This window comes from Mus caroli, unplaced genomic scaffold (assembly GCF_978045245.1).
Source record: "Mus caroli unplaced genomic scaffold, Mus_caroli_1 scaffold_14, whole genome shotgun sequence".
Classification (NCBI taxonomy): Eukaryota; Metazoa; Chordata; class Mammalia; order Rodentia; family Muridae; genus Mus; species Mus caroli.
In genome coordinates this window covers 106,133,349-106,150,170 of record NW_028227269.1, presented here as the reverse complement: position 1 = coordinate 106,150,170, position 16,822 = coordinate 106,133,349, and the positions used below count along the sequence as shown (strand labels likewise).

Genomic DNA, 16,822 nt, shown 5'->3' with positions numbered 1-16,822 from the left:
CTGATGAGTAAACGCCTCTCGCCACAAGTTTTCAGTGAAACAAAGGGAGAAGCTATCTGTTCTGTAACCACAGGTTTGTTGAAGCAGATCGTAGTAAGAGCCTGACTAGAAATGCTCCAAGCTTTCCCTTCCACCAGGTTTCCTCAGACCACTTGGGCCTAGTTTAGCTGACACCATTGTCATAGCTTCTGTCTGTTGTTCCCATGGAGTTCATCACTGGGGGCCGGGAGCGTTCTGTGTCGGGGAGAGAAGGCCGAGTGCAGGAACAGCAAAGCACAGACACGGCCCACCTTGATGAATGGGGATCTGAGCAGGCACAGGAGGCCAGAGTGTTCCTGAACTTGGATGCTCCAGGGCTTCTGATGCTCCAGGGCTCTCTCTTATTCTGCCACTAGCCCCCTGGTGGCCATTGAAATCACCCCAAATCTTTGCTCTCTCTTTCTCTTTCTTCCTTTCTGACTGTCTGTGTGTTCCAAAGATGATGTCTTTAAAGGTTTGAAAAGGAATCCACACAGTTGCTGTGTGAGCATTTGCTTTCCATTCAAACTGTATTATGATTTCTGGGGAAGCCAGACAGCGGCAGCTGTGACCAGGGAGTCCATCTGTAGCTCCAGCACCTGAGTTATTTAGCCGTCTAGCCGGAGATCTCAGGCCATTCCTTACCCCTCCACGGCCTTTAGGTTTCAGCCTTCCCTGCTAGCCCACCCTTCCCTGCCTTGCTCCCCTTCGAACCTCTTACCTTATTTGTGACTTGGTCAGCATCAGCCTTCTACAGACAGGAAGTGTGAGGGTAGGAGACCAGATCTATCTTGTGCCTTTATTTTCTCTTTTATTCTGGATAGACTCCATGAATATTTCCCAGATGAAGGAATGATTGAATGGGTGTCACACAACAACTGAGTAGCAGTTCACCGTGGTGTGAAATCAGAGGCTAGAACTGTTTTGCAGGCTGCATGTGCTAAGAATTCAGAGGTCATGAGAGGTCACATGAAAGTTTAAAGGAAGATTAATCTTAAACTTTGTTGAAGGACTTGGCTAAATGAATCAGTGGGAGGGGAAAATTATTCCAATCTGGAAAGTGTGAAAATGGGCAGGAAGGCTGTTTCCCACATCAGGTTTTCTGAGGGATAAATGATAAATGGCTTGAGATGACTTCCAGATTCTGCAACTTGTTCAGGGGCTAAAAGGTGACTAGAAAAAATAACGGTCATTCTGCTGAGCAGAGTTTAATTGACACAATCAATGATCTAAAATCCTCTGTTGGAAAATGTCACTTCATTATATGTGTCTGGAAGTGCAGATGGGGAAACAGATTTTTTTCTTTTTGCAGTAGATTCATTAAGTGTTTAGAAAATTGTCTTTTGCACCATCTCCAGCAGAGTAGTTTGAAGCTGAGACTAAACTCAATTGTGTAGGATTGCTGTGTGCCACTGTGAGACTGAGGTCCATCAGCAGGAAGCAGATGCAGGATGTAGCACCTGCCCGACAGCCTGTTTTAGATTGGGTGATGGTGCACTGACACGCACAGAGCACTTGTGGCAGAAAGTGAAGAGTAGGAACTGCTCACAATTACTGAGCTCTCACTCTTGGCTATGAATCTTCCGCCAAGTGCAACAGTCCTAGCCACTTTGTCCAGGTCACTCCTTTGTGGAGCAGGTGCCCTCTTGCACTGAGGAGGATTGGAGTGGGCGGGAGGTGGTCAGTCACTCTGCTCCACTGGCTAGGACTGGAGCTCTTTACTTGCTCTATGCACATCCTTTTTATCCTTGACTGCACCAGTCAGTTCCCATGGCTCCTGCCCCGGCGGAGCTAAAAACCACCAAGGTGTTCATACCAGTTGCTGCTGGTTATCCTGGAAAGGCAGACTGCTGACCTTTCATTTTGTAGCAGATCTGTTAGCTCCACAAACCTGGTGTGGTGCTGTTGCATGTGGTATTGCAGAAATCACTTACATGGAAATTGTTTGCAGCCTTGTGTCTCTTTGTTGGAGCCATATAACTGAAAAGTAAGAACATACTTACTGTGGTGGGTTCCTAGGTGGTGTGCCCCTTCTGTGTTCCTGGGAATAAATACCACAGGCAGGCAGGCCCAAGAACCTCACATTTGACTTTGGTGCCTATGTAACCATTGACAGACCCATATATTCCTTCCCCTTTCCCTTCCCCTTCCCCTTTTTCCATTCTTGGTTCCTGAGTTGTGGGAATCTACCGCTACCTTAAATTGGCCTAGCCATGTCCCCCCATCTTTGGCTTCCTTCATTTTTTTTCTATGGAGTAAACTAAGGCCATGTGACAAGAAGTCCTGTCTCCTCTCAAGTGTCTTTTTATTCTTGTCCCTTAATATTACAGTCTGTCCCTGGTACCTTTGAAATAATGATCTGGTGATCTTTTTTTGTAACATTTATTCTTTGGCACCTGCACCCTGGGTTCTCCCTAGTCAAAGGCAGGGAATCCCCCAGGAGGCTAAGAAGCACTATCTAGTATCTTTACTGTGCCAAGCATGTTGCTTTCCTTGCATGATTTTTCTTCTCAAGGTGTCTCTGGTGCTATCATTGCTGTATTGCAGTACAAGTGTTTCCAGAGTTCCTGGACTCTGTGTTAGGAGCCAGCTGGCCTGTTTTTCAAAAACTCAATTCTGAAATCTTTTCTTATCTGTGACTGTGGTCAAACATCATGTTCGTTTGAAAGATGGCTCAAATCAATATATTGGCTTCCCAGCATTCTGTTCCAAGTGAACAATTAACAATTATCCATTTTCTACATCACACTTAAAAGATAGTCACGGATTAAACTATTCTTTCATGGAAAAATTGTTTCTAGAAGTTGGCTTTTTTAACAAAATGGGATTACTCTTAGAATGTGAGATAGTATTTCCTCTGGGGGTGGGGAAACACAAGAGTAAAACCCATTTCAGAGCTGTGGACCAATGAAGCATTTAATTAAGAAAATGTAAGGTAAAGTGCACTTTGTAGAGAAGATAGTAGTCAGCTTTGCATATCTGTACCACAGTGTGGCGTGCCCTCTACAGTTTGGCCCTCTGCTCCTTTTTTTTTTTTTAAATCTTGTGTCCTGTTCAGTTAAAAGGTAAAGTTTTGTATTTCAGAAGAATTTTTTTTTCATGACTTTTTCCCCCAAGAAATTTGAATACTGAGAGGGCAATAGCAGTGACATCCTCGTGCCTCATTTCTTCCCTTCTTAGAGCAGTGTTTCACACTTGTTGTTCTCTAATTTGTATTCATACTGAAATGAACGACTGTTTTATTTTCCTTTCAGTTCTGGCATTTGAACCTAGGACACTGTATAGCATCAGAGGCAAGTACAGCTCTAGCCCAGGGTGTGTGTGTGTGCGTGTGCGTGTACGTGTGCGTGTGTGTGTGTGCTGGGGACAGTGGCAGGCAGCCTCGGGTGCTGTTCCTTAGAAGCTGCTCACCTTGGGTCACCTTTTCACAGACCTTGCTATCAGTGGACATTTCCACCAGCTGGTCATAATGTACATGGTGTATGGATTCACACAGAGGATGAAGGACGTCCTGAACACCTCAATGTGGCAATCCTCCTGAGCCACTATAAGGGCTCAAAGTGTTATACAAATGTGGCTTATATTCTTTAGAGTCCTGATGAGCTGGACTCTAAAGAATCTGTGAGGTCTTGGATTTTGCATCCCTAGAGTTTTTTTCTTATTAACTACTCACAGTCTATTTGATTTGTTTTGTTTGTTTTTGATTTTTTAAAACATGTCTCCTGTAGCCCAGATTGGCCTTGAACTCCTGATCCTCTTCCCACCACTTCCCAAGTTTATAAGCTTGAGCTATCATGCCCAGCTTAACTCCCTTTAGGCTTAAAGGCTATGTCTTAGTTACTTTTCTATTGCTGCAAAGAAACAGCAATCATGGCAGCATATAGAAGAAAGAGTTTATTTGGGACTTACAGCTTCAGAGGTTAGAATCCATTACCATCATGACAGGAAGCATGGGGTCAGGTAGGCGGGCATGGTACAGGAGTTGTAGCGGAGAGTTTATATCTTTATCTGCAAGTAAGAGGCAGAAAAAGCTAATTGGGAATGACTTGTGCTTTTTGAAACTTCAAAGTCTGCCCCTAGTGACACCCCTCCTCCAAGGCCACGCCTCCTAATCCTTCCCAAACAGTTCCACCAGCTGGAAATCAAGTATTCAAATCTGGGAGCATATGGTGGCAATAGAAATTCAAACCACTAGAGGCTGAATGTGTACTTAAGGGTCCAACGCTTATTTTGTACCCGTATGACAACTAGGAGAATTGAGAGTAGCAAAAATGTCATCCCTGTAGTGTGGACGTAGTTCAGTGATGATGGCGTGTCTATGGGGCTGCTGAAATTATCATGAAATGATAGGAATTTTAGATAATGGAATATTAGAAGTGACTAGAATGCCAGTATGGTATAATTCTGTGAAGAAAGTACCAGAAAATAAATTGTGTATGTGGCCTCTATGTTTTAAAGTATAAAAAAGGAGATGTGTATGTGTCCACAGAGAATCAAAGCCATGGCCTCTCTCATGCTTCTGAGCTGTTTCCAGAACCAGTGCTTTGTTTGTTTGTTTGTTTGTTTGTTTTCCTTGTGCACTGTGAGAACTAGGCCCATGATAACTATGGACCATCCAGATTTGAGATTATTAAAGATTACAACTCCATGTGTGCCTTTCTTGCCAGTTTGGTATTAGTCTTGTCATTATTGCTGGACATTTAGCCATGCAAGTCATTTTGTAGTTTACTGAGGTGAAGGAAGCATGCATTTTCCATGTCAGAACTCCAGCACTTCACTCACAAGGGAGCAGCTAAGCTTTTCCTCAAACTCCTGAATAGCAGCATCTTGGCTGCTATTCCAGCTTCTCTGGTTATTAATAAATAGCCTTCCCATCCTATTAACTTCCCTGTTCCTTGGTTTCCTTGACAGTAGAATGAGGCTGATGACGATTGTCTTAGTTTTACTTTAGTTGTTTTACTGCTGTGAACAGACACCATGACCAAGGCAACTCTCATAAGGACAACATTTAATTGGAGCTGGCTTACAAGTTCAGAGGTCTAGTCCATTATCATCAAGGCTTGGAAACATGGCAACATCCAGGCAGGCATGGTACAGGAGGAGCTGAGAGGTCTACATCTTCATCTGAAGGCTGCTGGCAGAATACTGGCTTCCACACAGCTAGAATGAGGGTCTTAAAGCCACAGTGACACACCTAACTCCCACAAGACCATTCCTTCTAACGGTGCCACTCCCTGGGCCAAGCATATGCACACTATCACATTCCACTCCTTGACTCCCATAGGCTTATTCAAACATGAATGTGAGAGCCATACCTAAACATAGCAGAATGCAAAATACATTTAATCCAACTTCAAAATTCCCTGTAGTCTATAGCAGTCTCAATATTGTTAAAAGTGGAAAGTTCGGGCTGGAGAAAAGGCTCAGTGGTTAAGAGCATTGACTGCTCTTCCAGAGGTCCTGAGTTTAATTGCTAGGACCTTCTGGTATGTCTGAAGACATTGACAGTATACCCACATACATGAAATAAATAAATCTTTTTTTTTTTTTTTAAGAGGAGGAGGAAGAGGAGGCAGCTGGCTCTCTTTTAAAAAAAAAAAAAAAAAAAGTCCAAAGTTCAAGGTCTCTTCTGAGATTCATCCAATCACTCAACTGTAATCCCAAAAGCAAGACAGGAGACCAACCAGCTGTGCAAACTCCAAACTTTACATCTCGGTGTCTGATGTGTCAAAGCAGTCTTCAGATCTCCAACTCCTCTTTCATCTTTGCTGACTGCAACAGACTTCTTTCTTTTGGGCTGGTTCCACTCCCTGTTAGCAGATTTCCTCAGCACATATCCTGCAGCCCTGGAGATATCTTAGGGTCTCCAAGGCAACTTCAACTTCACAGCTACTTGTTCTGGTGTCTGGGATCCACACATGATCTTCTGAGCTCTTCCAAATGGCTTGGGTCACATCTCCATCTCTGCCCTCTGTAGCACTCCAGGCTCTAGTTGACAGACTCCTCTATCACTGCTGTTCTTGGCGATCATTCCATGGTTCTGCATCTCCAATACGCTGTGGGCATCCACTGCAAGTAGGCTTCAGCAATAGCCTCTCATAGGCTGTCTTCATCATCACAAGCCTCAACTCCTTTCCAATACCCCTTCAGTCCTGAACCACCAATTGTAGCTGAGGCTGCACTTTCACCAATGGCCTTCCATGGCCTCTCACAGAGCCAAGCCTCACATGCTCTTCATGACCCCTTCATGCCTTCAAAACTAGTACCACCGGGGTGACTCTTACACATTACCATGTACAGCTGCAACACGAGGTACAACCTTGGCTATCTCTGGAACACAGCTTCTTTGTGCCCTCAGAAAACACTTCCAGAAGACTTCACCACAGGGATGCTGGTCTCTTTTTAATCACCACTCATTTCTTAGCTCCAGCGAACCAGCATCAATTGTCCCAGTAGTTTCTTCTATTCTTGACTCTAAAGCCACATAGCTGAAGCTGCCAAGTTCTGCTGCTTGCAGGAGCTGGAACATGGCAGGCCCCCATGTTCTATTACATTATCACCAGCTTTCTGTTTTCAACTCCTTCATTGACTAAGCTTGGCTATCCTGGATCTTGCTCTGTAGGTTGACCTCAAACTCAGAGATCTTCATGCCTGTCTCCTGGGATCAAAGGTGTATACCACCACGCCTAGACTTAAGCTTTTCTTCAACTAGAGCTTGCTCTGTCTCAGGTTGGGCTTGAACTCAAATATCTGCTTGACTTTATATGCTGGGATTAAAGGTGTGTACCACCATGCCTGGATCAAAACTTAGCTGAGCAAGGTCTTCCCCCAAAGTCCCATTCCCTTAAATCTGTTATCTCCTAGAACACAGGATTTGACTCCATTTCACTTCCTGATGTGCCTTTAATACTCAAACCATATATTTTATATTGTTCCTTTCTAAGCTTGCTATGCTTATTCAAAATGCTCTCCATGAGACTTAACTAGAGAACAAAGTCTCTATAGGGCTTTTTTGAGACTTCCTTTTTATCAGTGCAGTTAATCTGACTCTCTTTACCTTAACCTTAAGCAGACTCTTCAGACAAGGGCCAAAGGTAGCCACATTCTTCACCAAAATACCACAAAGCCATCTCTAGGCCACATACTGACATTCTTCTCTTTTGGGCCAGGTCTGCACAATTCAAATCACTAACAGGAACAAAGTCTTCCACATTCCTACTAAGATGGCTCACTAAGCCCCACTTAAAACATTCCATGGCTTTCCAAATCCAGAGTTCCCAAATCCACATTCTTCCAAACAAAAACATGGTCAGGTCTATCACAGCAGTAACCCAGTTCTACCAACTTCTGTCTTAGGGTTTTATTACTGTGAACATATACTGTGACCAAGGCAACTCTTATAGGGACAACATTTAATTGGGGCTGGCTTAAAGGTTTAGAGGTTCAGTCTAATATCATCAAGGCAGGAACATGACAGCATCTAGGCAGGCATGGTGCACGAGGAGCTGAGAGGTGTACATCTTCATCTGAAGGCTGCTAGCAGAAAACTGGTTTCAAGGCAGCTAGGATAAGGGTCTTAAAACCCACACACCTACTCCAGCAGGGCCACACCTACTCCAGCAGGGCCACACCTTCTAATAGTGCCACTCCCTGGACTGAGCATATGCAAACCATCATAACAGTGGTGCCTATTAAGGAAGAATTTTGGTAATTAAGTATACACCTGTAAGATTCTTGCTAATAACCTCCACAAAATACAGAGCTGGCAGTCATTGTATTCCTGCTGTTTTGGAGAAGGAACACTTCCTTGTGTCTAGTTAGGCTATTCTTTTCTTAGGTCAAGATTTATAGATGCACTCTTGATGTCAACACTCTGTAAAGGAAGAGGCTTGAAGTGCACACTCCTGATCCTCATCATCCCAGCTTAGACAATGAAAAGTAAACTGGATTGTGCAGCTGAAATCATTGTCTGCTTTTGTTTGGAGGTATTGTTTGAGACAGGGTCTTACTATGTAAATCAGGTTGTCGTTGAACTTGCATAGATCTGCCTGCCTTTACCTCATGAGTATTAAAGTTGTGTGCCACCACATACTGCTAGCTTGCTTTTTGGTGAAAATATGCTCCTATAAAATAACCGCTTTGCTATTGTGTTGATTTCTCCCTTTATGATGTTTGCTTTTGAACATGGAGAGTGGGGATTTGGAATTTTGCTTCTGAGTAAACATTGACCCCTTAATGGAGACCAGGAAATGTGGCTTTATTATGGCTGAGTCCTCTCGTCAAGAGCAGAGATGTCTGAGGTTAGGGAGTGTGAGAGTAAGCTGAGAGAGAGAGAGAGAGAGAGAGAGAGAGAGAGAGAGAGAGAGAGAGAGAGAGAGAGAGAGAGAGAGGAGAGAAGGGAAGGGAAGGGAAGGGAAGGGAAGGGAAGGGAAGGGAAGGGAAGGGAGAAAGGGAAGGGAAGGGAAGGGAGAAAGGGAAGGGAAGGGAAGGGAGAAAGGGAAAAGGGAAGGGAGAAAGGGAAGGAAAGGAAAAAGGAAAGGAAAGGAAAGGGAGAAAGGAAAAAGGAAAGGAAAGGAAAGAAAAAGAAAAAGAAAAAGATTTCAGATGGTTGAATGGAGACAGTCAGCAGTTTCCTTGGCTGACTTTCCCAGGGTGAATTGAACACTATATTCCTGGAGTGAGCAGGGTGGTGTGAGAGCTTGCCTTGTTGCTTGCTGGATTCTTAAGATCGAGAGATGTTCAGAGGCAGTAGAAAAAAGTTTGGCATGGTTCTTTGCCACCTAGATGGCAGAAACAATTCTGTGTGTCTCTCTGTGTGTGTATCTGTCTGTGTTCCCTGGAAGTGCTTCTCTGGGTCCTTGAGGTGGTGTTTGTAAAGGTTTTGCTTCCCATGTTCTTCGGTAAGGTGTTTTTCAGGTGCCCTTGTCACAGCTGTCCTCACTTGGGATGAAGGCTTTCCTCTGTCTTTGAGGCTCTAAAGGCAATGGAAACACTCACTGCTGGTGGCTAAAACCGTCTTTCTGCCTCAGCAGCTTACTAGCAGGGAAAGGAAATGCCTTAGACTGGCAGCTCCAGCAACTTGGGAGGTTGCAGAGGATGGACCACCTAGAGGGGGCTGGAACTGTGGCCTTGCCGCCGTGCCAGCTTCTTTTCTGGTTTGTCTTTCCTCTGGCTTTGCTAGATGTTAATTTTGTATCTTCATTTACCTTCACAGGTATGCAAGATTTGTTGATGGATCAGTTATTGTTTTTTAAAATTTTCACCCTGATGTATAGTTTATAATTGTCTACTGTTAACTAATTTTTAGGTTTTTTTTTTTTTTTCTAAATCAGTAAATATTTGAGGAAATAAGTGATTGATAGCTCATATGTGGTTGGCTTAGGCATGGTTTGATGTATGGTTGATTTTCCTTCAGTATATACACATGGTAACTAATAAGTACACTGTAGAGAGTTTTTAGGTAATATTTTAGCAAACTGCAGTTAAATTTAAATTGCAGGTAGAATATAGATTCAGTTATCTAAAAATATTTTTAAATGTAATGAACAATAATGTTATTCTAATTTCATATTTTATTTTGTTTTAAGGTGATATATATTTGCTAGGATAAAACCTACTCTCCCCTATATACACACATGTTTGTGTGTGTATGTGTGTGTGCATGTGCTCATGTGAGCAAAAAAGCAGGAACTCTTGATTAGATGTGTATTGATGTAGTTAAATTTTTATTTGATCATATTGAGTGAGTTTGAAGAACTTTATGATGAAAAAATTCCCCAAAGAATTGAATGTAATCTGTGTTTAAAAATAAAAGTCTTAAAAATTGATTTTTCCTTCAAGAGCTGAATATATGAACCATGCTTTGATTCTGATTTATGGACATCAGAACCAAGTTGTAGATTCAATGGCTGCTTTATGATTTGTCCTTGTTAAACTGTTCTGTGTCCACAAGGAAATACAATAGGAGAAGAGGGTTCATTGACTCCTAGGTTCATGCTGTGATGTGTGCTGTTTCTGGCTTGCCTTGGTCATGGAGTGTCCTTTTTGTTCCCATCTTGCATCTCCCCTTCATTCTGCCTCCTTCCAGGGAAACCTCCTTTCCTCCTCTGGTATCGTCTCAAAGGGAGAAGGGCTCCATCCAGCCCTGGGTGACAGCTGACGGGGCTGTCTGCCGCGTCTCTGTTCTCTTGTCTGACTTGCTGAAGTACTTATCAATGTCACATCAAATGATGTTCTATCAGAAGCCCTGCAAAGCATCCCAGTTATGAAACATATGTGACTGTGTCCAATATCAGATATGAAGGTCTATGCCTGGTTTCATCCTGGTAGCAGTAAGAGAAATGGGGTCATCTTTGGACTTAGGTGTGTCTGTCTTGGCAGATGAACCCATGTTCCTTTTAATTTATGTTTAAGTCATGTAAAATAAATGCATTTTAATCATCAGTTTAATTACACAGTATTATGGCTTTTCATCAGAACAAACTTAGGTACAACTTATGAAATGCATTCCTGTAACTGTTGAAAAGCAGTGCTGGACTGCATTTGTATTTTGAGAATTAATTGATTATGCATTACAACAGTTGTAAATTCTTTAACATACAATTTTTAGGAGTCATTTTTATGGACTGATCAACTTCCCTTTTAGCATATTGAGTGGCTCTGTGAAGTGACTGATGTATTCATGTTGGCCTCCTGAAGCAAAGCAGTCCAGGCATAAGAGATCCCAGCACAAAGAGATGATGGGTTTTGGGAAGACTCGTGCTCTGGGCCCTTTATGTGTTGGTATCTTTCTTTTTTCTTCTTTACATCAAATGATGTTCTATCAGAAGATAGAACATCAATGTTCTTCAGCCTTTATTTAGGTTAACTTTGTTTCATTTGAGAATTGTTTTAAGAAATACCTAAGCACATTCATGCAAGTAGCATTTTAAAATGTTTACAACTGCTTATTTCCTGGTGGTAAACGCAAACACACCCTTGATTCAAACACATTTTGTTCCTGTGCACAACTATTAACATTTCGAAGCTGCTTTTGCACACTAAACGATTCTGGTTTAGGGATCCACATAATAATGGAGTGTACTTGTTTGGTTCTTTGCAGAGGTTTGTTGTAAGAGCTTAAAATACGACTGCCACTGACTTGTGTGATACACAGTAACTGTTTATTTAATGTAAGTGCACCCTGGATCGCTCCTCTCTCAGCCTGAGGAATTTGCATGCTGCATAGCAGCCATCTTCTTTTATACTTTATTAAATATCTGTCAATTATAAATATCAAGGTTTTACATTAATGTCAAGATAGTACATCAAAAATTCATGGAATATGTGACTTTTTCCAAGGGTATTTAATACTTAATGCATTTGTGTCATTTTTCTTCTCAGAGATATTGACAGCTTTTATTAAGTGTTTGTTAGGGAGATTTCATTTTTATCAAGGGACTATAAAGAGAAGCTGCATGCTAAATCAATTTTAAAAGCCAGAATATCATTCATTTTTCCATCTTCAAACACTTATAATCCATAGATTTTATTTAAATTTCTTCTTGGTTTATTTTTGTTTTATGTGAGTGGTAGTTCGTGACAGCACTTTAATAAGGATCAACTATGCTGACTGTAGTGGTTTTTAATTTCCTTAACCATCACTACCAGACCCATGCAATATGGTAAAATCTTCAAAATGTCATACTTACATAGTTAGCAATATTGCTTCTTTTTATTGAAGCCAAACAAACAATTTTAGATATTAATCTTTCCCAAACATAGTGATTATTTTGTACAGGTACAATATTGCTGTTTCTTAAGGAGGGTTCCTCCTTTGGACGGAAAAAGGAGAGCTGGCTTTGCATAGAGATTCGAGAATTATTTTAATTTTCACTTATTTTTGAGGTAGAGTTTTATATAGCCCAGTTTGGCCACTGCTTCTGAGTAACTGGGATTACAGGTGTGCATCACCAACCCTGGCTTTAGAAACTCAGCCTTGCATGTTCCCCGTCTGATAAAAGCTGTGCTGTTGTTTATTTCCACATCAACTATTTATTATGCTCAAGAAATAATCATGTGTTGTTTATGATTCGGAAGGAAACCTGTGTCTAGTTTCAGAAGCTGTTTAGCTGTTTATTAGGATTTAGGGTAGAGCAGCTAGTGAATCAGCTCCCGCTGGCTCCTGTTGGAGGCCTGTTTCTTGGGTCTATCTGAGGATTCTCTGCACTGGTCCCACATGTAAACCTTTGTCTGAGAAACTATGACACTAAAATCAATTGGCCACCAAGAATGAGGTTCATGGTTCAACTGCAGAAGTCTTTAAAACCCAGGGAAAGCCTTCAGGAAGCAGGTCAGACTTATTTCCAGAAGGGAGCAGAATATCTTTGCCCTGTACCAGGAGTGAAATATTTTCATCATGTGAAGACATTTTATAAGCTTTCAGCTCACTTCAAATTAATTTTAGTCAACACTGAAAGTTTTTTTTTTAATTTCTGTTCAGGTATTAAATGAAAATTGTTTGCAATCAACATTTCTCTTAGTTTTGTTTATTTTTTTTTTAAATAAGGGAAGCCATTTATTTCCAACATTAAGTATTAAACATTAAAGAAAAATTATAGATGAATTATTTTTGATATTCAAATACCTCTAAATCCTTCAAGAATACTATATTCAGATGAAAGGTACTGGCTTTGGTTTTGCTGTTTGTTTTTCTTTTTTTTTTTTTTAGAAACCTGAATTTATTCGAATGAAGCTGAATGTTGCTGGTAGGGACTGCATGCACTCTTTGATGCTGCCAATAGATGGTGCTGGCGTCACAGTAGAGAGAGCCCTGCTGAGGAGGAAGCCACTGGCTGCCTCAGTGCCACATTTTGCTTCTGACTGTTAGGTTCATGTGTCAGTGCAGGCTGGCTTTCATACCAGGATCATGTGTACTAGGCACACCCTGATTTTTAAGAACAGCTATTTCTAATGGTTTCTGAAAATGTTATATAACCACACAGAAAATGTACTTACATATCTTTTTTACTGAGGTTTTTATTTTTAGTGATTTTATCAGAACTGTTAGGTCATGCAGGATATATGCAAACTATTAGAAGGTGCACATTGGTTTAGCCTTCCATCTTCTTGGTCCTGGAGTGGCCATACATGTTCTTGAGGAATCCAAGATAAAGAAACTCAACTGTTGGAAGAATGTTTAAGTGCTTTTCAAAACTGAAAACTGTCAATTTTTTCACTATTTAATATCAGCCTTTGGGGGGAGGGTGTTAAAATTTTATTATTTCTGAGATTTCACATAGGAATTTACCAACTTTCAAAAGGCCATAGTAAATTCCATAGTTTAAGAGAATTAAAACATTTTTTAAAAATAAAATTTTTGCATCTTTTAGACTTTGGAAACAGAATTTGAGTGTGCAAAGTTCTCAATCATAAGATAAAATGAGATTTCACTTTATTACAGATGAAAGGAGAATTGGTCACTAGAATCCATTGTCCTTACTGTTTTGCAGTTTGTCTCTTCTCACCAGGTTAGTTTTGAGAAGAGGAAAGGACCTTACGGTGATTAGTATGTTTAAAGGACAATCTGGAGTCTGTCTTAGCATAATGTGATAAGGAAGAGGGAGGCAGACCTCGAATCCTCAGAGCACAGGCTCCAGGGCAGACCGGCGGGGCGGGGCTGACCTCCCCTAGCATACCATTTCCTGAACCAGACTGGAAGTGCCCTGTCATGTTCTGTACGTCCCCTTAAAGCCTCTTATCTAACTGCACATTGCTAGTACAATATTCATTTTATCGCATTGTGATTTATTTATGCTGAGGCAGGTACTAGCTACATAGCACAGCCAGGTCTCAAATTTCTGATCCTCCCATCTTAGCCTTTCAAGTGCTGGTGTTTACAGGTATGTACAGATAGACCTGGCCCAACATGCATCATAAAGATTATGTAAATACAGTTTTACATTTTGACTTTTCTTCCAAAGGCTTAAAATGAGGCTATAAAGAGAGGAGAAGCAGGCACCTGGGAGCTAACACCCAGTTAGCCCCTTTTGTAATACGTAATTTGTCTAAGATTATGCACCAAGGACAAGCTTTTGTTTTCTAATTGATTTACGGTTTGAGCCACTTCTACCTCATTCCCTACTGCCCTGCACACAGTACCAGCCAGCACAGTACAGGGAGCAGTGATGAATTGCAGTGCACTTGCGGTGCGGTACCTGGAGTTAAAACTGTGCTACGTGAAGCTACACTAGCAGGCACATGATCAACTTCGGCAGATCTCGTCTCCAGCTCAGAAACAACCGTTTGTTAATCTGACCACCTAACTGCAATCTGTCTCAGACTGTAACTGAAACTTAAGGTTAAAATCACACTGTTACAGCTTTAATTCCTTAATTGAGACAGAGTTTTAAGTGCTTAAAGGTCTAAGGGGTAGGGCATTATAAAAAGGGAATGTGAAGCTATAAAATTTTCTTCCATGTGTAAAGTTTTGGATATTTTATCAAATGTTCTTTTGTTTAGAGAAAAAAGTAATTTAAAATAATGATGGTCTGTTTTATCTTTATCTTACTTGTATAATTTACTTCATTCTCTCACAAGACTTTACTTTGCTTGATTTCCTGTGTTTGATCCCCATTTACTGTGTAAATAATTCATTTGCACCTAAGTCGATTGTCATCAAGTGTTATTAGAGAATGTGAGAGTGTCTCCAGCGTACTGGGGGTTGTGAGAGTGCTTCTTGTGACATACAAAGAGAATAGAATCTAGCCGCAGAGCGTGAGACCCCGGGAGAGGCAAGCCTCCCTATTGGCTTTGCAGGCTCCATGTTCCCTCAGAGCTTGTACTCGTAGCAGAGGGTGTGCCTGCCTTTGTGCAGCAGTCCACCTTCCACTGTCTTGTGTGGTGTCTGTGGGTTCTGGATGGAAGTGTGAAGGAGCAGATTTATGGCGGCCGCTGGGCACAACAAATTAAGTTGACAGTGATGTATGAGGGCACAATAGCACACTGATCCCTCAGTTGCGCGGCTGGACGCCTCCTGCTTCATTTGGCTCTTGTTAGGATCTGTTAGCAGCTAAATAATGAAATTCTGTTGACTGATTTCTGTTTTCTCCCTTTTCCCCCCCCCACCTCTGCTTCCTAAAACCGTTCATTCCCAGACCCATCCTCATGCCAACAAACTGCCCTTGAAGGATTCTTTCACTTACGAGGACTACAGGTTTGTGAAGGCTCTGTGTTGAGGGTGGTTTCTGAGGATCTGGAAGTGAGGGGAGCTCGTCAGCAAGTGGCCTGCTGCGACCACTTACAGTGTTGAAATAGGGCGGTCTCAAAAGCCACGGTGAGCAGCTTTGATAAGCACTGGCGTTTTGACAGCTGCCAAGAAACCGCTGTGAACCTGGAATGCCAGTAGCTTGCCTGAGGTAGCCAAGGGGTGTTTGGGCTTAGCATTAGTGTTAAGTGTTGCTAAAGGACGTTTTCTCTTTAAGTAGATCAGCACTAGTGTGAAGCAGGGTTCTTTGGAGCATAAAGCTGATGCACTGTACTATAATAAAAGTGCCGTGTCCCACATCTCAGCCACAGCTTGACGGGTCTGTTAGAGAGGAGCAGCACCCGCTGGTCAGTGAGGCTCAGAGCCCTGCCTACCGCTGAAGTCAGCGTTTGGGTGAGGGGGGAGCAGTTTCATCACCACGTAGGTTGAGACGCCTGCTTCTCCTAGTTCCTTTGCATACTTGGTGGGCTGTGCAGGCTTCCTTTCCTGCCATTCTGCCCCCCTCCTCCTCTCAATTCTGCCTTTAGTTCTAAATGGTACAAAAAAGCCTGAAAACTGGGAGCCACTCACAACCTCAATTTCCTAATTGAGTACGTTCTTGTGGGGGTGGCTTTTACACAAATTTACTCTTAATTTGTTTGTTTGTTTGTTTGTTTTGTAACAGGTGGGCCGTCTCATCAGTTATGACACGGCAAAACCAAATTCCTACAGAGGATGGTTCCCGGGTGACCTTGGCTCTGATTCCTTTATGGGACATGTGCAATCATACCAATGGCCTGGTAAAGATCTCTTCCTGGGGTTGAGGCTGGGGGCTGCTGAGCTTCTGAGTGGATATTCTCTTTGGCTCCTTATTTCCCATGCCAGCTCTCACCAGGACAAGCAGAAGCAACCCTTGCTCTTCCCTGCCTGCCTCTAATAGAAGCTGGGTGTCTCTTCATACTGAAGACTGAAAACTCCAATCTTAGAGCACTGTGAGAGACTGCGGTGACTGCGTTTGTGTGGTCTAAGCCCCAGCCCCAGCTCTCACAGTCATTTTCTTGTCTTACTGGACCACAGGCTCAACGGACTACTTTGCTTTTTATTCTCTTACGAGTAGGAATTTATTGAAGAAAACCTTTCATCCTTCTGCCTCTCTCTCTGGCTCTTTCTTTCTGCTCTCTGCTGCTCCTTTTCGCCCCTTGCCCTGCTCTGTTCCTCGGCCACTATGATTTACCTGCTTTGCTCTGGAACCTGTGTATGGGGAGGTTCGTGTGCTAGGCTCTGGGCACAAGTGCAGGGCTGCCTGGTGGCTGGCTGAGGGAAGACAGGAAGCGCCTTCCTGTGGCCAATTCTGTAAGGGAAGAGGGCAAATCCTGTTCCTCCACATTCTTGGGTTCCCGATGCTATGGGGCTGAAGCTTTCTCTGTGATGAGGACTCACACAGGTGTGTGTGTGGGGGGGGGGAGGGGGTTGACAAACCCAGCTCATTCTGAAGTTCTCAGCATAGCTGGCCTGCAGGGTGAGTTGGGTTTGATTCCTCTTCTGCAGTGCCAGCTTGCTTTGTTATTATTAGCAATATTA

At 42.4% G+C, this 16,822-nt stretch overlaps 1 protein-coding gene across 4 annotated transcripts in view; it reads left to right on the top strand.

Moving 5' to 3' along the window:
- Setd3 (SET domain containing 3, actin N3(tau)-histidine methyltransferase) overlaps nucleotides 1-16,822 on the top strand; it is a 74,833-nt gene that overhangs the window by 46,717 nt on the left and 11,294 nt on the right. For 3 of the 4 annotated variants that reach the window (XM_021178520.3, XM_085830647.1, XM_085830648.1), the window contains 2 exons: nucleotides 15,153-15,211; nucleotides 15,927-16,041. The exons of the other annotated variant lie outside the window; for it this stretch is intronic. In XM_021178520.3, coding sequence (XP_021034179.1) covers nucleotides 15,153-15,211; nucleotides 15,927-16,041 — 174 coding nt within the window. The remainder of the gene's footprint in view (nucleotides 1-15,152; nucleotides 15,212-15,926; nucleotides 16,042-16,822) is intronic. 4 annotated transcript variants of the gene reach the window in all.